The sequence below is a fragment of the Adiantum capillus-veneris genome, chromosome 18 (assembly GCF_014529385.1).
Source record: "Adiantum capillus-veneris isolate H3 chromosome 18, ASM1452938v2, whole genome shotgun sequence".
Lineage (NCBI taxonomy): Eukaryota > Viridiplantae > Streptophyta > Polypodiopsida > Polypodiales > Pteridaceae > Adiantum > Adiantum capillus-veneris.
The window spans coordinates 100,794,964-100,818,469 of NC_140948.1; the positions used below are offsets into that span (position 1 = coordinate 100,794,964).

General features: G+C 45.2%; 1 protein-coding gene across 6 annotated transcripts in view; it reads right to left on the bottom strand.

The window, feature by feature from the left end:
* Positions 1-23,506, bottom strand: part of LOC147436096 (calcium-transporting ATPase 8, plasma membrane-type-like) — a 245,024-nt gene that overhangs the window by 20,623 nt on the left and 200,895 nt on the right. For 5 of the 6 annotated variants that reach the window (XM_086488995.1, XM_086488992.1, XM_086488993.1 and 2 more), the window contains 3 exons: positions 21,315-21,360; positions 20,432-20,503; positions 20,156-20,224 (listed from right to left, as the gene is read on the bottom strand). In XM_086488995.1, the coding sequence (XP_086345121.1) occupies positions 20,156-20,224; positions 20,432-20,503; positions 21,315-21,360 (187 nt within the window). Of the gene's footprint in view, positions 1-20,155; positions 20,225-20,431; positions 20,504-20,581; positions 20,643-21,314; positions 21,361-23,506 lie in introns of those variants that run through there. The other variant, XR_015185155.1, reaches the window with a different exon arrangement.

Consider the following 23,506-nt stretch of genomic DNA (forward strand, 5'->3'; position numbering starts at 1 on the left):
CAGCCTCAGCACGTCCTGCTGCGACAGCCTGTTGGGCAGCCTTGTGTGTTTGTGGACCTAAAGGTGTTCGTGTGTGTGTGTGTGTGTGTGTGTGTAAGTGGGTGAAGCAATGATGCATGAGAGCAGGAGCACGTCCTCAAGTTTTTTCGGCGTCAGCAACAAAAGCAGCGCATTGTCAGCTTCGGCCGATCGTCCCCGTCTTCAGTAGTCTCTAGCACAGGTGTGTGTGGGTGGGTGTGGTGGTGAGCGGGTGTGTGGGTGGGTGTGGTGGTGAGCGGGTGTGTGGAAAATCCTTCTGCTGTTCGTCCGTCGCATGACTCTGCCTTGCGCAACATATACCCTCCACAAACCCTACACAGCGCGCCGGTGGCTGTAGACTGTTCTCGCCTGTACGCGGCCCATCATTCAGTTTGTGAGTGTGCTGCAGGAAGTTTCTTATAGACAGTGTACAACATAGCTTTTCTTGATAGTTTGTACAGCAAGAGCAGGGTTTTATTGTTTTTTCGATTCCAAGTCTTAAAAAAAAAAAAAAACCAGAGAAAGAGTGTGTGTGTGTGGTGTCTGGATCGAATGGATTTGGGTGATCAATGTATCTAGAAGTGCCGGAAAGCTTCGGAGAATCTGGCTATGGATGCTTTATTTCTTATCAAAGATTGACTGCATGAAGATTTTGAGGATGCACGCCGAGTATGGGAAGGGCCTGCTCCTGTTATGGAAGTGTGTATTCCTGTCCAAGAGCTCATAGGTTCTGTTGCTCAATATGCCCTTAATGTGGTGATTCTCTTCTTCCTGGGCAAAATGCCTACTGCTCAAGATGTAGGCTAGTGGGTTGATTCTCTGCTCAAGAGGCAAGTAGTCCCAGGAGTTTACTTTGGTGCGAGAGGGTTTTATGAAGAGCTACTTACACACATGGATGCTTGAGATGAATTGCTTGAAATGTCTCCTCTCTTCTTCAGTACGCAAATTACTCATGTTCTGGCCTAGGCTCTCACCAAAGCTATCAGAGTCTTATTCGTCATAAGTGTCCCGTTTGGGTTGAGGTGGTGGATTTTCCCCGCACTTGGCGTCACTTTCTTCCCTTATTCGAGGCGAACACCAATCGTTTCTGCATTTTGTGGGACACCGACATCCCGACTCCAGCAAGCATTGCGGTTGATTCTGGGGATCCGATGGTCGGAAAACGCCTTTTCAAGCTTCAACGGGGTAATTTTGCAAATTCTTGTTTTTGCTGCGGCAAATTTGGTCATATGCAATCTGAATGTCCGGAATTGAATTTGTAGCCACCTCCTTCAGCTGTCCCTTCCCCTCAATCCCCTCTGCCTCTGAAATCCTCTCCTAAGGTTTGGCCCAAAGGCGCTTCACCTTCTGCTTTGACAGATGGGGCAAATAAAGGCAAAGCAAAGCAATCCCAATCAAACACGCTTCCTGCCTCTTTGAATACAAAAGGAGACAGGCAAAGAACAGGCTTCCTCAGGCTTGGATGGTGCCTAAGAAATCTGTTAAAGCCCTTCCCCTGGCATCTTCTCTCAATTGTCCCCCTTAAAGAATGCTGTTCAGAAAAAGCTTCCTCGCAATGATAACACTGCTTTGGTAGAGGCATGGGATAAGGTTGTCCGCTCCTACAAGGAAGTGGTGATGGGGGAAGCTCCTACATTGCAAGGCATTACTCTGTTGAATCCTCCTGGATCTAGTTATGTTGCGTCTTCTCATGTACCCACTGTAGATGAGGATGTGCCTATGGGCACTTCTACCTAAGTCTCCCTTTCCTTAGCTCATCGCTCATTGTATATACTGTACAGGATGCATAGTTCTTTGAATTGCATATCCTATAATGTGCGTGGGTTGTGCAATCACGAACAAGTGGCGGCTTGCCTGGCACTTCGTAGATACATGCAAGGTAGATATCGTTGTTCTCCAAGAGCATAAACAACATCATTTTTCCGGTCAAACTTCTTACTTTGCAGGCTATTGGATTGCCTACACAGGATCTACAAGTTTTTCTGGAGTGCTTATGCTTGTTAGACATGAGCTACTCCCGACTTTGGTTTTCAATGACCCAGATGGGAGATGGATCGTTGTTCAATGTATTGTTAATGGGGAACTCTTTGAATTTGGCGGTCTATATGCTTTCACGGCTTCTGTTGATAGGGCACCGTTGTGGAGATTTCTTTCCTCATATTGTTGGCGCTCCAATGCATTTCTTTGTGGGGATTTTAATTATGTGCCAGATATTGCGGATAACACTACTGGTCACTCTCACATGCTTCATGTGGAACGAGAATCATGGGACCATTTTATGTTTGATTGTCAAGCATTGGATTTATGGCCTCTTTTACATGCGGATGATCCAGGCTTCACATTTCAGCATAATGCTCGATCTATATATTGGGCTCGACTAGACCGCCGGTGTCTTTTCAATATGCAGCAGTATGATGACTTTGTATATGACATGAGAATTGATTATACAATTTGTCTTTCGGATCATGTTCTTGTATGCTTGAAGTTACGTTTTGGCTCTCTTGCTGCCAATAAATCCCTACCCAAGAATCGACTTTTGCATGTGAACAATGCTTATCTTAAGCATGATCAGTTTCGCATTATGAATGAGGAAGTCATTCCTCCTTTGTCATCTCAGATGCTCCTTGATATGGACACAACTTGGTCCGATTTGTTATGCGGGTTCAATGTGTCATCCAGATTTATGGCAAGTCTTACTTGTCGGAAATGAGAGGAAAAGTTATGCAGGTAAAGGATACCTGTCATAGATTGATGCAACTAGTGATGCAACTAGCCAACACTTCCTCTCTTGATGAGACTCAGGTGGTTGAGTTCTTATCTGCTCGCACCTTGTTATGGCATAATGATGAGAGGAAATTGGCTAAATGGAAGACTCCAGCTCGCCAACAAGCTCTTACAGACAAAGGTTGCGCTTCTAAGCAATTCTTCCAGCATTTGCAGCATTCAAGGCAATCTCAAGCTATTAAGAGAATCAAACTTTCATTGAGGGAATGGACCTCCTCCTTGCCGGAGCTGTGGCTCGGGTTGTGCAGTCTGATGATGACAAGATCTTTGAGGCTCCTTTACCTCCCACACAAGAATCTTGCCAAGCGCGTTGCTTATTTCATTCCTTTGTTACTCCCATTCTTTCAATTCAGCAGGCTCAAGACTTGGAGGTTGCTTTTATTGAGTCAGAATTGTATGCCAGCCTGCTTGATTTGGCCAGTTGGAAAGCACCTGGTCGGGATGGTCTTACGGTGGAATTTTTCTTGTCTTTCTGTTGCTAAATTGGCTTTCTGACAGAAAAATAATTCTAAATGAATTATTGGATTTATAAGTGAGAGGGTTTTCTCGCTTGGAACACCAAGGAAAAATAATTCTAACTGAGTTATTGGAATTTTAAGTGAGAGGGTTTCTCACTGGAGACATCCGAGTACAGAGTATTCCTAGTGCGTCATTCAAAGTAATGACGGGAGCATTGTGAACAGGAATATCTGTAAGGCCATCAAGAACGGGTACTTCTGATGCGTCACATCGGATGGGTGACAGGGAGCATCGGAAAGAAGTATCTGACCATCCGGGAACGGACATCTCTGATGCGTCATAGGATGGGTGACATAGAGCATCGTGAAGCAGATTGTACCGTAAGTTCGGTAGGAAAGGACTAGGTGATGGGTATTCCTAATGCGTCACAAGGTGGGTGACGGGTGCATCGGAAAGGGGATATCCATAGTCTAGAGGAAATCCGAACTGGAAAAGAGGAATACGCGTAAAGATGCAAGCACTTGAATAAAGATGGGTTCTGAGAAGCTTTTCTTAAAAAGCAGAATATTTTAACCAGTTTTCCGGGAAGAGCAGACGCTTTCCCGCGAGGAATCTATGTTTGCATTGCATTTGTGCATGTAGTTGCATCCAGGGACGCCTGGAAAGTGTTGTGAAAAAGCATTGTTTTAAACTTATAAGGTTTTATTGAGTTTTTGGAAAGGTTCAGACCAATTTTAAAATATGCCGACTGCCCACTTAATAAGTGGGCAGCCACTTAGAAAATAAAGCAACAAAACCAGCAAGCGAATTCTCTCTCTCTCTATTTCGGGTAGAGCAGCGCCCAAAAAAAAAGAAAAAGAAAAGAAAAAGAAAAAAGAAAAGCACCTATTCGTGCCGTGGCGAAGGAGCTATAAAAGCACCACATGCCCTCACTGAAAGGGGGTTACCAACGTCAGCAAGAGAAGACTCTGCCGCCAGATAACGCAAGAGATCGCGAGACTACGAAGCACGGAAGTCGCTTTTCCCCCGAAAGAGTGACAAGTATCTATTGTGGATTCGCCATACGAATTGTTGTCGCGAGTTTGCGTGTGTGTTTGTAGGTACATTGTGAAGGAGAAGCGAGAAGGCTTCGGCCTACGCTTGGGAATTCCGGGAACGGAATTCGGAAATTGTCTGCGGAGTCTCGACTCCGAGTATAGACGGAAAAAGGATTGAGAGCTTGTCTCTCGGATTTCCCTTACGGGAAGGAACGACCATCGAGTCAGAGAATTAGAACGGAGGGGTTTTCTCCGGTTCTTGTGCTTGTAAAAAGATTCTCCCTAATAAAGGATTCTTTAAGGGGGGGGACCAGCCCATCTTCTGGTCCCCAGTACTGTGTCGATCTTCTCACTCTCTCTCTCTCTCTCTCTCTCTCTCTCTCTCTCTCTCTCTATTTATTTCTCTCTATATCCTTTGGCTTCAGTATTAAGTGATAAATTCTATTTATCCGAGTATATTCTATATTGTTATGCGCTCCCGTTTGTGACACTTTCTGGGATGTGTTGATAATGATGAATACGGCCTCGGACAACAGCAATTGCCATCCTCTTGAAAAGAAGGCCTCCTCAAGTTGATACCTAAGCAAGCACTATTCTCACGAGTTCTCTCATTGGAGACCAATTACGCTCATGCCTGTGGTATAAAAATTGATGGCTAAAATGATTGTTAATCACCTCAAGGGTTTTCTGCATGAAGGCCTACATCAATCTCAATATCATCATAGGCACGGAATATACTCAACAGGATGTATTGGTCATGCAGGTTGACATTGAAAAGGCTTTTGATACTGTTCTTTGGGACTACATTGCAGATGTTATGAAACACTTGGGCTTTGGGCCCAAGCTTTCTTGCGTGATATTTTTCTTGTATGTACAAAGTTCTTCCGCAGGCTTGTTGGATGGTTCTCTCACAGACCCTTGGCCTCTGGGACGATCAGTAAGACAAGGTTGCCCTCTCAGTGCTTTGCTCTATGCAATCACTACCCACCCCCTGCTTGTGTATGATTTCTTGACTTCTTCTGGTCAATTGCATGGTCTCGCACTTCCATTTTGGAAGCATTTTGTTGGTCAGGCCTATGTGGATGACTCTTTGTTTATGCCTCGCAACATAGTTACAGGGGACGGGGGGGACAGGCCCTAGGGCCGGGGGACGGCTGTAACTGGGCCGGGGACGCCTTGGGACGGTCGGATCTCTGGCTGGACAGGCGGGTCGCAGGGAGACGGATCGGATTGGACGGGGACGGCCGGGAACGACAGTTTTCAGGCGGGGTTAAGTAGCCGTTTATGACCGTTTATGACCGTTTTAAACGGCTGTTTGCAGCCCAACTGCCATGTTTTGGGGGGCCTTGGCCCTTGGGAGGCTATAAAAGCCCCCTTGGGCCTCTTAATACTTATTCCAATTTCCCTCAAGCTCAAGCTCTCCTCTCTACTCAATGCTCAAGCCTCATAGCCTCATTGCTCAAGGCTCAAGCATGACCATTGACTACTCTACACTCTACCCTTGAAAGTTGAGTCTCCACTCTCAAGTCTCTCCCTCTACTACCCACTTTGAAGCTCTCCTCTACTCTCTCCACACAAGCTCTTCTCTAACTCCTCTAACTTCTAAGCTCTACTCTCTCGAGTCTCTCCACCATCATGTCATCTCAAGCCAACTCCACTTCTCAAGCCGGTTCTTCTCGAAGGAGGCCCGCCGTGCAAACGTGGTCGTGGTGGGATGAAATCGACTTTAGCACGCATGGCAAAGGTGGCGGTGCAAGACCATGGACATGCAAGCTATGCCCATACAAGAGAACGGGTGGTTCAAACAAAGTGTGAGCCCATCTTCTTCATGAACCCGGTCACGAGGTGAAGTTTTGTCCTCATGTAGCTCCCGAGAAGAGGTTGGATCTTCTTGAGAAGCTCACGGTGTATGAGGTTGCGGAAGCAGCCAAGAGGGGCCGTTTTGTTGCCATTGATCCCTCCGCCACGGCGACACCGCGAGAGCAAAGGGAAGCCAACCTTGACGACACCTCTCGAAGCTTCAAGAGCCATGCATCTACACCGTCCTCTTCCGTTCCGCATCGCCAAAGCATACTCAACAAAAATTGGAATCCTAAATTGAAGGAAGAGGTGGATAGGTTGGTTGCCCGATTCTTCTTCCACGACCACATTGCCTTCCGTGCTTCGCGGTGAGTTTCCTTTGGCATATGCACATTGCAATCTTCCATTATGTATTCATAATGGGTTATAACTTCTCGACTCTCGACTCTCCATACTAACACAACATGCTCTATTTTGTGTGGATAGGTCTCCATACTTTTGAACCATGGTTACGAAAATAGGGGAATATGGCTCCTCTTATGTGCCACCTTCATCGGAGAGGCTTCGCACCACCCTCCTTGACAAAGAGAAGCTTGCCGTGGAGCAAGCGGCCCAAGCAACAAAGGATTTGTGGGAGACCAATGGCGTCTCTCTCCTTGTAGATGGATGGAGCGACACCCGCAAGCGGTCCATCCACGGGGTGGTGGCCGGGGTGGTGGCCTACTCTCGGGGGGAGATGTACTTTGTGGAGTCACATGATGCATCCGATAGTGGCAAGGCCGCCGAGATGCTTGCTGCGGAGTGGACAAGCACCATAGAGATCACCGGCCCGGAGAATGTCCTTTGTATGGTTGCAGACGGAGAGGCGTCAAATAGGGCAGCCGGAGCTATCATTGAGGGCATGTATCCTAGCACAATAGAGATCACCGGCCCGGAGAATGTCCTTTGTATGGTTGCAGATGGAGAGGCGTCAAATAGGGCAGCCGGAGCTATCATTGAGGGCATGTATCCCAGCATCCATGTCACATTTTGCATGGCGCATTGTCTCAATAACCTCCTCAAGGACATAGGGAACTTGTCATGGATTTCACCCACCATTGGTGACACCTCTCGAATTGTCTCCTTTGTGCTCAACCATCAAAAAGTGCGCCATGAATTCTCAAAGAGGAGCCACTTGTCCTTGCTCAAATATTCAGAGACATAATATGCATTCAATTGGCTTATGCTAGGCCGCTTGTCTACATGTGGTGGAGCCTTAAGGGGCCTCTTTCTCAGTGATGAGTTCCAGGCCATGCCGGAGTCTACATCAGCAGTAGGATTGAAATGCCGAGAATGGGCCGACGACGCCGCTTGGTGGGAGGAGGTGAAGACTCTCTACGCCATGGTCAAGCCTATTCTACACCTACTTCGAGTGGTGGATGGCTTGCAGCCATGCATTGGCAAAGTCTACGAAGCCATGGATCGGATGATAGAGGCACTTGAGAAGCTTGTGCCTGACCCTGTTCAGTATGCGGAGATTCATGGCTTGTGTGAGTCGAGGTGGAATGGATACTACTCTCCACTTCATGCGGCAGCTTATGTGCTTGACCCTGAGTTTCAGGGAAGGCGTCAAGAGACCGACAAGGAGGTGAGCAAAGGATGGCGGCTTGCATTGGAGCGCCTTGAGCCTAGCAGTGACATTAGGCGCAAGATTAGAGACGAGCTACTCAACTACAGGCAAAAGAAGGGCTTCTATGGATGTGTAGATGCACAGCTTGATCGCAACAAGATTGGCTCGCTTTTGTGGTGGGAGGACTATGGAGGAGATAGCCCACATTTGCAGCACTTGGCTGTTCGTGTCCTTAGCCAAGCATGTACCACTAGTTGCTTGGAGCAACTATGGAGTGTGTACAGCCAAATTGCCTCTAAGAAGAGGAATCGCCTTGGAGTTCAAAGGGCCAATGATTTGGTGTTTGTGAGCGCTAACTTGCGCATGCTTGCCAAGAGCGTCACACACAAGGTAGATCCTTTCACTGAGTGGGAGATGGCACAAGAGAATCCATCTATGGCCGATACTCTTTTGGAGGAGCTAGAGGAGGACTTCGAGCCTCAATGCGAGCCTCCCGAGCCCTCATACGTCGCTGACGACCTCGACTACGACAACGATATGGAGATTCCGCAGGCGAGCACTTCTTGAGTTTCATGATCATTGATCACTCGACTCTCGAGTCTAAACTCTTGAGTCTACGACTCTACCTACTACATAGCCCTTTGTACTTTTTGTTATCCTTGAGGCCTTAGGCTTGTTCTAAGTCCTTTAGGCTTTTTGACTCTTGAACCCTTGTGGCATGCACTTCTCAAATTTTGTATCCATCGATCATCGATGTTTTATTAGCACATTTCCGCCTATATGACTTGTGTTCTTTGGTCTATTTAGTGTAAATTTATGCTCAAAGTGATGCTCTATGTGTGTGGCATGTGTGTAGGTCAAAAAATGCCAAAAAAACTCTCTTTTTTTTGCCGTTCCGAACCCCGTCCCCGTTTCCTGACTTTTGCCGTCCCGTCCCCGTTCTCGACCCCGTTCCCGACCCTGACCTGCCATCCCATGTAACTATGCCTCGCAATTATTTTGACGGTGTAGAATTGATTATGCATACTCTTTACTTGTTTGGATTGGCAGCGGGCCTCAAAGTCAATTTTCACAAATCCAAGTTATTGCCTTTGAATGAGTATGATTGGCATCATCTATTATGGTCGGGGGAGATTGTTCCTCCGCATGTCATAGTTCGCCATCTGGGTTATGCGTTGGCCTGGAATGTATCGGCTGCGCATAAATTGGATTGGGTACTTCAGCGTCTGCATTCAACGTTGCATTATTGGAAATTGTCCACTTGGCCATTACATGTACGTCTTAGTGCTATCTAGTGCATTCTCATGGCTTACGTGCAGTTTTTCTTACCCCTGTTACCTTGGTCTCGTTTGCGCTTGCAGTCCCTCATGTCTAGTTTATTGGAGCACTTCTGGAATACCTCATTTCACAAAAAAGGTCTTTGATTTTTGTCCCTGGATAAGTTGTGTTCTCCCAAGCGCCTTGGTGGGTTGAATATTTTGGATTTGCGCACTCATGTTCTGGCTCAAAAAGCTATGTTGTTACCAATCTTGGTGCAGTAGTAGCAGCCCTAGACACTTATGGTGTCACATATGTGTGAGCATATTGTTACACCATCATTTGCTCATTGGCAGCCGACATATTGGGAGGTTGTTTTTGGGCGGCTTCAAGGACACATTCCAGGATGCCCCTTTACTTCTTCTCTCATTGTGGACTGGAAGGTTGTCACCTTGCACATGCAATGGCATGGTCGCCAACACCTTGGCAATTCCCTTCGATTGGAGAGTTTGCATTGGAGCAAGGCTTTTTCCTCGACTTTGGTTCAACGGTCTCCTCGCCAGGCCTATTTTCTTTCGCAAAAAGGAATTTGCTAGTTGCATCAGGTGGTGGATGATACCAGACATGTTCTTTCATTTCCGGATGCGGATTTCCGCTTTCAGTTGGGGCACCATTACTCTTCTCTCTGGCGGGAGACTTAGAGGATGCTTGCTGACTTTTCCCCTGTTCCTCCTTTGAATGTGGGCTCACGTTTTTCTGATTGGAAGCTTGCTGACTTGAGGCTAGACTGCATTTCTACTGCCAATGTTGATGGTCTATTACAATCTGATGTATGGATTGTGCGGCATGGTAATCAGCCGTGGTCTCTCTCCAAATCATCCTTGTGGTGGAAGCGATGGTATCTGGCACAATCATCTACTTTTGAAGGAATGTATTTTCTTGTGGCGCTGCTTGGTGGGAGTTTTACCTGTTGGCAGCTTGTTAGGTGCTCGGCCTATTGCGCCTTCTCATTGTCTCAGATGTCATGATGCTTAGGAGACTCTGCCACACTTATTGTGGGGCTGTCGCTGCTCCTGATCCTTCATTTGAAAGGTGTATGCTGCTCTTCAGTTACGTTTTCCCTCCGTCACTTTTCATAGATGGTTTTGACTATTTGGGACCTTCAGTCTCTACAGTCACAATTCACAATTTTCTTTGGCTGGGTCAGATTTTGGGTTCTGTGGACCATTTGGCACCATCGCAACTCCTTGACGTTTCAACGCATTGTTGTTGACCCGTTTCCCTATTTCAAATTTTTGCTGGGTCAGGCGTTGCATTTAGCTTATTATGCAGGGGACATTTCTCTTGATGCCTACAAGATTTCTTTTGATTGTTTCTAGCCCTTGGAGCTTTATGCTGCTCCACTTTTTGTATCTTTTCTATTTGGTGGGTTTGCCTTGCTTTGAGGTTTCCCACTTGTAATTTAAATCAACAAGATTGAAAAAAAAAAGTGTGTGTGCTTATGCTCGTTCGGCATGAGCTCTTCCCCACTATGGTCTTCAATGACCCGGATGGGAGATGGATGGTTGTCCAATGTATTGTTAATGGGGGAGTATTTGAATTCGGGGGATTATATGCATACACAGTGTCTGTTGGTCGAGCACGGTTGTGGAGTGCCATCTCCTCGTATTCTTGGCGTTCCAATGCATTTCTCTGTGGGGATTTTAATAATGCTTCGAATATCGCAGACAATACTTACATTTGAACATAATGCTCAATCTATGTATCACGTTCGACTAGATCGCTGGTATCTTTTTAATATGCAGCAATATGATGACTTTGTATATGACAGGGACTGTTACAGGCTTGGGCACCCCAAGTTGAGAATCTGACACGACACGCGAGAGAATCACTTAAAATACTTCACAACTTTAAAATTTGAGTCGACACGGCCCGGCGTAGTTCTGTGCCTAGAGGTGTTGGCCCCAAAACCTGGTGTCCCTTTCCGTATTTATTTTTATATTAATGCTTGAGCAAAGTACAACACCCGCAGGACCTCTGCTCTCAAACTCTGCGTCCAGATGCTTCCCCTAGGGTCTATTTATTCTTACAAGGATGCCCCAAAAGTAGAGCCCCAAAAGCAGTAAACTCACAAGCAATTTGTCCCTAAAAGCATCTGGTCTAAAATCTGCCCTTAAAAGCAATCAACACAGATCACGGAAATCCGTACTGTCTGCCACGTCAGCACCTGTCAACGCAGATCGCAGAAATCTGTACTGTCTGCCACGTAAGCACCTGCCAGTGCAGATTACCGAAATCCGTATTGTCTGTCCACGTCAGCAGTTTTGTCTGTCTGTCTGTCCACATCAATAGTTAGGTCTCGGGTGGTCATGCCACATCAACACTTTGTGACATACCCCCCTCTTGAAAGAATTGTAATCGCCCTCGACTACGCCTACAAAATCAGACATAAGCCATAAACCAGTTCAGTAGACATTGACTCTAAGTACCGACGCACTAGACGACACAAATCTAGCACTTGTACAAAGACAACAGTCACATCACGTTCACATCACATTCAGATCATATCATATAGAATCCATTCTTATCGAGGACCATGATTCCTGGCAACGTATTTAGCAATCGCATCTAGATCCACACCGGACTTCAAAGATGTTAGATTAACTAATCCTATATTGCGATCATGTCCATAGATTTCTCAAGACCGAAATGTTGTAGTCATTTCGTCAATCATTCCATCTGCACTCAAACACAGTTATGTGTGAGTAATCATTTCCGGGAATTCCAATCCATCAATCAGACACTAAGTTCATACTGTACAGAGTATTTCAATCATTCAGTTCAAGCTGTGTGGTCATCTCATCCCTCGGGAACTCTTGATGCGCTCACAACAGTTCCATTCAATCATTCATCATGATTCAAAATTCATGATTCTTATCGTTATTAGGTTCATTTTGGAGCTGTCATTGCTCCAAATTTATCATCATCTCATTCTCGATCCTGTTATCTGTTCACAAATAGCAGGATCTTCCATAACACATTAGTTTCATACGTAAATCAAGTCATCTTCAAAAAGTCTACTTCAAAATTATTCATTCATATATTCACAAAGCAGAATAATGCCAGTTCATTCGTAATTCTCTATCTAGTATTTGTTCTGAAACGAGTATCTCCTCGCCCCGTTCTATTTTTTAATTTGTCAGTCATTCCCATTCTTGTACCTTTTTGCGGCACAATGCAAATATATGACCTTGTTCCCCACATTCAAAAAACTTTCCCGTTTTGAAATATTCGTCTTTCTGTTCTTCTGTTAGTCAAGGTCGTGTATCTTTCTTTCGTCTGCTTCTATTATGACTTGTTGACGATGGATAAGTTGAGTTACCCAAATGCATAGCAAAGCCTTGCTTAGCATGTCCCATCAACTGTTGTATAAACTCAGATTTTTGTAACAAGCAGTAGTCTCATGTCTCTTTAAGCAGTTCACAACAAAATCGCTCGATTTGCTGCTTGATGATCTTCTTAAAGGATGCATCTGGTAGAAAAACATCCCAAAATCTCTCACAGTAAGTATCCAAAGTTTCTATCTTGACCATCCGAAGATGATTCCAAACAGTAATCACGTCTCGTTCGTATTCTTGAGTGAGCCACGAAGAAATAAAGAGTCTCTTGAACTTTAGCCACTTTGTTGGTGCTTCTTTTCTTAACACAAGAGTGGACCACCATGTCCGTGCATTGCCTTTAAAAGATGATGCTACCCGTCTAATCTTGGAGTGCTCTGTATAGCGGCCTCCAAAAAATGCTATGTCAAATTGTTGAATAAAGGCCAAAGCCTGAGGAGCATCTTGAAACCCTGAAAAGGTTTCAAAGTTTACTGCCTATCCACCCTCTTTGAATTCCTTGGTCTTTTTGCCCTTGTCTTCGAGAAAATCATATTGGTTGGCTCTATAAAGTGCTTCCTTTTTGAGTAAAACGTATGGTCATCCGAGTCCGAACTCTCAGAAGAGGATGAATCCTCATCAAAACTGTCAGAAAAGTGTCGGGATTTTCTTTTCTTGGCCTTCTTCGTGTTCTTTCCCAAGTTTCTTGCTCTTTCTGTCCTTATCACTAGAGTCCGTAGAGGCGAGCTGTCAAAAGAAGATTAGGACAAGCTGGATGATCCTTCGAAGCGTACATGCTTCTTCTGTTTTCTTGCATTCACAAAAGAGGATTTTCCGCCCAAATAACCAGGGTAGTCAGTTCCCTTGTTGCGTTTCTTCAGTTGCTTCTTCTTTGCCACTAAAAGTTGGTTGACTCGTCTTTCGACAACGTCCTCAAGTTTATCTTCAGTAAACATCCGTGGGATAGGAGGTTTCTGGAGGGCTTACTTTATTGGGGAATCGATGGCTTTCTGCCTCATCGATCGGGTGCTGGGACAAAAATTTGGCATACTCCGGATGCTTTGCAAACTGAAGCATCTGCTTTGCACAATCATCAACCTGCTGTTGACGCTACATCTCCATCAATTGATACTCCGTAGGCGGAGGTGGCCCGTACTCTCGATCTGCTGATCCACTCGGATTTCTGTGCTGCCTCCCATTCCAGAAGTGTTAGGAGGAATCGTCTGATTCTTGTGGGATTCTTTGTTTGAATCCATATGTGTCGCGGTAAGAGGATCGGATTTCCCGGTAGAAGAGGAATCGGGTAGAGGAGAAATCGGTTGTGCTCTGATACCAATGTTACAGGCTTGGGCACCCCAAGTTGAGAATCTGACACGACATGCGAGAGAATCAATTAAAATACTTTACAACTTTAAAATTTGGGTTGACACAGCCCGACGTAGTTTCGGACCCAGAGATGTTGGCTCCAAAACCTGGCGCCCCTTTCGGTATTTATTTTTATATTAATGCTTGAGCAAAGTACAACACCCGTGGGATCTCTGCTCTCAGACTCTGCATCCAGATGCTCTGCAGAGTGATGCCCCTAGGGTCTATTTATTCTTACAAGGGATGCCCCAAAAGCAATTTGTCCCAAACAAGCATCTGGTCTAAAATCTGTCCTCAAAAGCAGTCAGCACAAATTACTGAATTCGGTAAAGCCTGCCACGTCAGCAGCTATCAACGTAGATCACGGAAATCTGTACGGTCTATCCACGTAAGCAGTTTGGTCTTGGGTGGTCATGCCACGTCAGCACTTTGTGACATGAGGATTGATTATACATTGTGCCTCTCAGATCATGCTCCCATTTAATTGAAATTTTGCTTTGGATCCTTTTCTGCTGATGGCTCCCTTCCTAAGAAAAGTCTTCTGCATGCCAATAATGCTTATCTTAAGCATGACCTTTTCCGCTCTATGATTGGGGATATCATCCCGCCTTTGACTTTGCAGATGCATCTTGATATGGACATAGCTTGGTTTCGTTTTGCTCTGCGCGTTCAATGTGTTGTCCAAGATTATGGCACGTTTCATTTGTCACAATTGCGAGACCAAGTTCAGCAGGCAAAAGATACTTGCCAAAGGTTGATGCACTTGGCCAACACTTCCTCTCTTGCTGAGACTCAGTTGACTGAGTTTCTTTCTGCCCCCCGCACTATGCTACGTCATAATGATGAGAGGAAATTGGCCAAGTGGCAGACTCACCAGCAGGCTTTTACTGATAAAGGCTGTGCTTTGAAATATTTCTTCCAGCACTTGCATCACTCTCGATAGTTGCAAGCTATCAAGAGAGTTAAACTTCCATCCGGGGAGTGGACCTGGACCTCTTCCTTACCGGAGTTGGCACATGCTCTGCACTCGCATTTTGGCAAGCTATTTCAGGCTCCCTTTTGCCAAGCGCATCAATTGTTCCTATCGCATGTAACTACAACAGGCTCAAGACTTGGAAGCCATTTTCGCTGAGTCAGAATTGTATGCTAACTTGCTTGACTTGGGTCGTTGGAAAGCTCCTGGTTGGGATGGTCTTATTGTGGAATTTTTCTTGTCGTTTTGGGATGACCTAAAGGTGCCCTTGTTGTTCATGATGAATACGGCCTGGGAACAGTAGGCATTGCCCGCCTCTTGGAAAGAAGGCTCGCTCAAGTTGATACCCAAGTATGCTTTGTGTGAAGAGTTCTCTCATCGGAGGCCAATTACACTCATGCCTGTGGTATATAAATTGATGGCTAAAATGCTTGTTAATCGCCTCAAGAGGATGGCTTGCGTGAATCTCAATATGGCTTCATTCCTCATCGTCAAATTTCTGATAACCTGGCGAATGTCATCATTGGCACGGACTATGGGCGAAATACACTCGGCAGGATGTATTGGTCATGCAGGTTGACATCGAAAAGGCCTTTGATACTATTCTTTGGGAATACATTTCGGACACCATGTGTACGCTTTTCTTATATGCACATAGTATTGCGGCAAGTTTGTTGGATGGCTTTCTCACAGACTCTTGGCCTCTAGCGCTTTTCTTTATGCAATCGCCACTCACCCCGTGCTTATGTATTTGGATGTCTTGACTCCTACTCGTAGATTGCATGGCCTGATATTGCCATTTGGACAACACTTTGCTGGTCAGGCTTATGCAGATGACTCTTTGTTTATGCCTCGTAACCGCTATGATGATGTGGAACAAATTATGCATGCTCTTCACTTGTTTGGATTGGCGGCAAGCCTCAAAGTTAATTTCCGTAAATCTAAACTGCTTCCTTTGACTGAGTATGTTTGGCATAAGCTGTTGTGGCCAGGGGAGATTGTTCCTCCATATGTCATTATTCGTCATTTGGGTTATCCCCTCGCTTGGAATGCGTCAGCTTCATAAAAACGGATTGGATGCTTCAATGTTTGTACTCCAAGTTAAATTATTAAAAATTGTCCACTTGGCCTTTGCATGTGCGACTCGGGATTGTCCAGTGCATTCTTATGGCTTATGTGCAGTTTTACTTGCCTCTGTTATCATGGTCTTGGTCATGCTTGCATCCCCTTATGTCTACTATTTTGGAGCATTTCTGACGCACCTCAGCCCGCAGAAAGGGTCCCGGCTCTTATCTATGGAAAAGTTGTGTTCTCCCAAGCGCCTTGGCGGGCTGAATATTTTGGATTTGCGTAGTCATGTTCTCGCTTAGAAAGCTACCCTATTGCTGGTCTTGATGGCACAACGACAACCTTGGTCGCTTACGGTGTCACATTTGTGTGCACATATTGTCACTCCATCCTTTGGTCATTGGCAGCCAACCTATTGGGAGGTCATTTTTGGCAAGCTTGAAGGGCACATTCCTGGATGTCCCTTTACTTCTTCTCTCATTGTTGATTGGAAGGCTGTCAAGTTGCATTTGGAATGGAATGGTCAGCAATCTTCTCTTGGCAATTCCCTCCGATTGGAGAGCCTGCATTGGAGCAAGGCTTTCTCTTTTACTTTGGTCCAATGCTCTCCTTGTCAAGCATATTTTCTTTCTCAAAAGGGATATGCCAAGTGCATCAGGTGGTGGATGACACCGGCGATGCTCTTTTGTTCTCTGCTGCGAGGTCTCTTTTGGATTGGGACCTCATTATTCTCTTGTTTGGCAAGAAATTTGCGGCACGCTTGCTGATCTCTCATCTGTTCCTCCTTTAAATGAAGACTCGTGATGTTTGAATTAAAATCTTGCCAATGTCAGCTTGGAATGCATTTCAGCCGGTAGTATCTACGCTCTCCTGCAATCTGATGCGTGAATTGTGCATTATGGTAATCAGTTGTGATCACTCTCCAAGTCATTCCTATGGTGGAGGCTGAAACGGGCCCGTAGGGCGGTTGACTTTACAAAATCCAAGCTAAAGGTGAAGTCTTGTACCTACACAGGCACCTTGTCCACTATGCCCAATGGGTGGACTGTCCTCTATTCAGCTATAGTAACTGTGAAGAGGGCGGGTCGGGTAGTAGGCTGCAGACTTAATGCCAACATTGTGAGCTCGTGCATTAGGTTGATGCCAGATCCACCATCCACTATCACTCCTGAGAATTGCCGCCCCAAGATGGATACGGTCAGATGAGGGCTTCTATAATCAGCAAGGGGAACAATGTGGTAGGATATCATATAGGACTCTGATGGTTGCAGTGGGAGGTGCTTGCCACTAGGACCTGCTCTGGGGTAAACTGACTGAAGAACGGCAAGGGTGTCACTTCGAAAACCCACATCTAGCCAAAGCATGTCATAGAGCGACACTTGTTGGAAGGTGTTCTCCAAGATATTCTCTGCTGTAGGGTTTTCGTTTTCTACTAGTGCCTTCTTTGGTACCTTGATCTACTGTAGGTCAGCTACTGCTGCCAAGAAAGCTCCTATCAATATTGGAGAGCAGCACTAAAGATCCTCTCTTGGCACTAGGGGATGGCTTGTCAACCTCTAGAAGAGAGGTATTGAATATTCATTGGTAAAATAGTGGATGAAGAAGTTGAACTTGCTAGAAGGCTAAGACTAAGGGCTGCCCTCTGGGACCGTGTCAGGACACCTGTGGGATCCTCTACCTGCTAGAACTTGTTGAGGGCTGGTGCTAACTGCTATTAGATTGATTCTGGGAAATGTGAATTCAGGTTGGCTTTGACTTGGACTTGAGGACGTGGATGCCCGTTGTTTGGGACAATCCTTACTGTAGTAATCTTGAGGCTCAGGGCAATGTCGGCAAGGAGGAGACCCTTCCGGAAGAGGACATCTACCTTGGTAATGCCCATAATCCCCACATATGTAGCACAAAAATGGGCCAATTGGATGGGCGAGTCGGGGAACAACGTAGTCCTGGCTCCTATTGCATGGAGGTAGATGCTGAGGTGTACAAGCTCTGAGGAGCTGAGAGAGCATCAAATCTCTGAGATGGAAAAGTGCTTTGCATACCTTGCATAGAAGGTGTAGTCGGCAAAGGCGGCATGTGGTTTGGATGTCCATAGGGAGAAACCATGTTGGATATAGGTGCCAACCCTTGTTGAAGAGTAGAAGCAAGAGTTTGCTGTAGTTACCGCAATCCCTTTAGGTAGTACCAATCCTTGTCTTCATGTCCAGACTTTTCACGTAGGTGGCAATAAGCCCGAAGGGGCCATTCGTGGAGGATGCCAGCCTAGAGAGCGACATCAGACCATAGCCTTAGACTCCTACTCAGCACGAAGCTCTTCTATCTCTCTCTTGATTTGGTCCAAAGCTTCTTAATGTGGAGACTTCTCTTGTCGAAGAGAGAAGGATCTCTCCTCTTGAAGAGCTCGCTGTAACTTTAGTGCTTCTAGCTCCCTGTGAAAAGATATCAAGGGGTTAGACGGACTTTCCATGAGTATTGAGGCAGTCTCTACCTGAGGAGGGTCGTTGAATAGCTTCCTTGCCTCTTCTATCCTAGTATCAATAGCGACAAACTCCTCCAGAGTTGCTTTAGGTCGGAGACTCTCTCGTAGTTTTTGCTGAGAAGTCGTAGGGAGAGCCTTCTCCACCCACTTCTTGACTATGAATCCTCCTAGTTGCTGGGGAAGCTTCGCAACCAGAGAGTTTGTTCTTGTCATGAGTTCTGAAAAAGTTTCATCTGGCTGGAGCATTAGGTTTGCCAACTCATCCAGAACCTTCTCTTGGGAGTCACCTGGTCTGAAAGCTTCACATAAATGTCGCCTTAGTGTTGCCCCAGTAGTAAAGTGGTTCTTAACAAACTGACTATACCATTTATCTGCTAAGCCATCCAAGGTTGACGGCAAGAGCACTAGGTAGGCGTCCTCTTTATTGAGGCCACGATCCTTACAGAGGAATACAAATCTCCTAGCATGGTCGTCCGCATCCTCTATGGAGAGTCCTTTGAAAGTGGAAAACTTTATGTTCACCGCAGCCGGAACGCTTGTCGGCTCCTCCATGGCTGCTTGCTTAGGAGCGTGCAAACAAAATTGGTGGAAAGTGTACTAGGGAGAAGGTGACAGGGGTGGTGAGGAGCTGGTTGAGGGAGTTGAGGTAGACGCTTGAGAGGTAGGGGTAGGGGGGCTAGGGGACTTCTAGTCGGCATGGAAGGCTGGCGCTTTCTGTGGTAGTATTTCAGAGAGCTCCGTAGTGAGATTTTTGATCTTTAGACTGCCTTGTATGCGTCATGCAGTAGCAAAAAACCCACACAAGCTCTTGGTGCAAAGACCCTTGAACTTACTGGATGGTCTAGACTCAGTGGACCTGATTCGGCAAGGCGAAGCTGGACTAGACCAAGCTGGACGAGGGCGAAGGTGGACTGGACCAGGAAGCTAGTCTAGACCAGAAAACTAGACCAGGCGAGGGTATAAACCAGCTAGCTCCTCGACTATGTATGCTCAACGGAGTGAGACTTCAGTTGAGGTCCCACCTGGCGTGCCGAAAATGAGAGCACCTGTTAGCAGAAAAAGTGTGACGTGCTCTCTACTGTGGGTGCTCCTTAGTGCAATATGTGTGAAACCTCACTCCAACAGAAATAAAACACAATAGAGCAAGGGAACGAGCAACTCAAAGACACAATGACAGACTCAGAACTCAATGAAACTCGACTAACTCATAAAACCAGTGCAAACTCTGGCTGGCAGCGCACTCAGCTCCAAGCTCAAGACTCACAGGGACAGGAGAGTGTACATATGCGATGCTAGACCCAAGACACGAGACTCAAGATGCTAGACCATAGAAAGTAGATGAAGCCTACGATGACTAAAACCAACTACACATATATACAATCATAAAGAGCCACCGATGGCTAGCAAAATATCCTTGACAATCCATCTACATCTATCTCCAAATTGTGGTGGTGGTGAACTGGCCACGGTGTCCACTAGACTACCACCAGTGTCTCTGCCATGCGTCACTGCCCAGGCAAGAGTCCATCCAATGTGAACACAAGACCAACTGTAACTGCCAGTCCAATGCAAGTGACAATGTTGCCCCGCTACACAACCTCTACCAACCAACTCTTGATGCACTACCATTCAGTTTTTTTTTTTTTTTAATAAATATGAAGTAAAATGTACTTTTTTTTTGCAAGCTTTGTTTTAAGCCAACTGCAAATCTTGTTAGATGGAAATGATAATGAGCAAATTTGACCTCTTTTTTTTCCACTCTCTTTGTAAAAGTTAGGCACACTAGAGGTTGATGCATTCTTTCAATCAATGAACTAACATCCATATTAGGGATTAATTATTGCTATCCTTCACCCATTTACTTGAAACACAACTCCTCTAGGGTCAACACCAACAAAACAGAGCTTGAATATTTATAATCAAACTTACCTGGCAGAAAACAAAAGAATTGAAAATTACTGTCTCAACTTCTTTGTATGCATGCCCTGTATGCGAACCCTGCAATTTATTGCATGCATTACACCCATCAAAATCTCATCTTTCTAAGTTCTTATCAGCACAGAATTACGTTAGGTATTGCAGTCTAATAGTGCAGAAAATATAGAAAGCATGTATTGCTTAATAAAATCATGGAGCGTATCACAGAATTGGCTGAAAAAGTTAGCCTTCAAGCTAAATGTATGAGAGATAGAGAGAAATATGTACATCATCATGCAGGCCCAATAGCTGCTTCCCACGAAACTGCAGGACTAGCAGCAAGATCAGTTGATAGGCAAACTGCAGTCACACATTCCACTGTTACTGTCATGTTGGTGTCTATATTGTGTTTTTTCCAATCTTTGCGAAAAGCCTTACAGTTGAATGACAGGATGTGAAGAAATCATGTGATGGCTGAGTAAACCCTTTGACCATCATGCTGACAAAAGAAAAAAATTGAAGAGGAGGTTTTTCTAATCCTCAGAAAAGGTGCAACGTGCTTTTCAGATTTCGTCAATCCATGACAAAGCAATTAATGCTTAATATGCTTCTCCCCTACCAGGAAACCTCCCAAGGAGAACAACCAAGGAGTTCAGGATTTAGGGTTCACAGCTGCATAGTGTCCCTTCTCCTTTAGGGTTGCCTCCAAAAATTTTGCCTTTATACAAGAACATACTGTGATTGTATGGTGCCTAGGAGTAGTGTAATGGAAGAAATTCCCGTCATGTGCAGAATTTTCTGAACAGTTAGAACCTAGAAGGCTTAAAGCCAAGAGTTGAGTGCTGGATGTTTCCTTGTAATGTTTTTCTAGGGTTAAACCTCTGTTGTTTGTGACCACTTTTGAAATGGAATTTCTTTTTGAGTTTGTGCTTTTAAAGTGTTCCTTTAAGGGTCTCACAAAAAATAGAGGGTTTACGATTTAGGGTTACATGAAGTGCTAAGTCTCAAACTAAGATCTTCACCCACATTATGAGAACCATCAACTGATCCTGGCATCATTTGTTGATTCTTTGCGAGATCAAAATCCTATATTCATCCTCAACCGGATATGCAAAACAAAAGACCAACCCCTGTACATAATAGCATTTTCTGTCATTATCATGATGCATACCTGACCAAGCAAGTTTCGCCACATAACATTCGTTATGAGAGGCTCCCTGCAGAAAGTCCAAATTTTCAAACAGAGAATTATAAAAGACATGCTGGTTAACTTTGTGTTCACAGTTATAAATCTAGTCGTGTCTCCTTTTTAGAACAATGTCTAGAGAAGTTTAATTTTAAGCATCAGTAGAAGAGAGCAAGTGCAGCGGAGATAATGTGTCGTGCTCTCTACAATGGGTGCTCCTTAGTGCAATGTGCGTAGCATCTCACTCCAACAGAATGAAAACACAAAAACAATAGATAACAGAGCAAACAAACACAACGACTCAACAATAGAACCTGAACATATGGGACTCGACTAACTCAAAGAAACCAGTATAGAATCTGACAATGGAAGCACACTCAGCTCCAGCCAAGAACTCATAGGTACAATGGGGTGTCGAGGCTCAACTGTGCAAGGATGGTGCAGCCGTGCTGTGTATGCTTAAAAGCACTTTTTGTGTTTGAAGACTTACCCTTCGAGGAGCTTCCATCAGGATGGTTAAGGGAAGAGGTGGGACATTGGCGAACTCCTGCAAAGGAGATTTTTTTCCCTTTCTATGGTGTGTTATAGGTTCACCAAGGCCAACGGCTTCCATCAAGGGGACACTTGAAGCATGATCATCAGGGACTGACACACTTTCTTATGGATGACTTGGGTCACTGGTTTCAGCCTGAGGATCCGGAAAAGAGGGTGTATCTTCGTCGGACCCGTTAGGTGAGGTAGGCTTCTCTAGGTCGGGGTTTGACTGCACTGACAAGAGCTTCGATGAACTACTAGATCCATGCCTCCTTCGAGTCGAATTGGTTGCATGGGGGAGCCAGGAGTATGGATCCACATGACATCGTTTACCCGATCATGAAGTGCTTTAGTGTGTCACAACCATGGTCTACCAATAAGCAAAGAAAATCCTCCCTCCACTTGGGGAAGGCAGACCACCACAAAATCCAAGCTAAAGGTGAAGTCTTTGTAGGACAGACTTCTTACTTTGCGGGCTACTGGATAGCTTATGCAGAATCAGCTGGCTATCCTAGAGTGCTTATACTCGTTCGACAAGAACTCTTCCCGACCTTGGTTGTCAATGACCCGGGTGGGAGATGGATGGTCATCCAATGTACTGTTAATGGGGAAGTTTCCGAATTTGGAGGAATATATGCATACACAGCTTCTGCAGATAGGGCACGGTTGTGGAGTGCTATCTCCTCTTAATGCACCAAACCTTGCGGATAATACTACTAGCCATTCTCTCATGCTTCATATGGAACGACAATCATGGGACCAATTTATGTTGACATGTAATGGGCTTGATTTGTGGCCCTTTTTGCATGCGACTGATCCAAGATTCACTTTTCAGCATAATGCTCAATCTATGTATCGCGCTCGGCTGGATCACTGGTATCATTTTCAAATGAAACAGTATGGGGACTTTGTATGTGAGATGAGGATTCATTATGCTACGTGTCTCTCGAATCACTTTCCCGTATCCTTGAAACTTCGTTTTGGCTCTTTTGATGTCAATGACCTCCTACCCAAGAAGAGACTTTTGCATGTCAATAATGCTTATCTCAAGCATGAGTCTTTTCGCGCTATGATTGTGGATATCATCCAGCCTTTGATCTCCAAGATGTATTTTGATATGGACATAGCCTAGTTTCGCTTTGTTATGCGTGTTCAATGTGTTATCTAGGATTATGGTAGGGATTATTTGTCACAATTATGGGAACAGGTTAATCAGGCAAAGGATGCATGTAGCAGATTAATGCACTTGGCTAATCATTCTTCCTTACTGCCACTAAAATGACTGAGTTGCTTTCTGCTTCCGTTATGTTACGGCACAATGATGAGAGGAAATTGGCCAAATGGCAGACTCGAGCTTGTCAACAGGCTTTTGCAGATAAAGGATGTGCTTCTAAACAATTCTTCCAGCATTTCCATCACTCCAGGCAGATTCAAGCTATACGAAGAGTTAAAGTACTGTCAGTGGAGTGGACCTCCACTTTCCAAGAGCTAGCACTAGCCCTACACTCTCATTATGGCAAGATTTTTGAGGCCCCTTCTTCTCCCACGAGAGAAGCTCGCCAAGCGCGTCACATGTTTCTAACGCATGTTACTCCCATTCTTTTGATGCGGCAGGCTCAAGACTTGGAAACTGTTTTCACTGA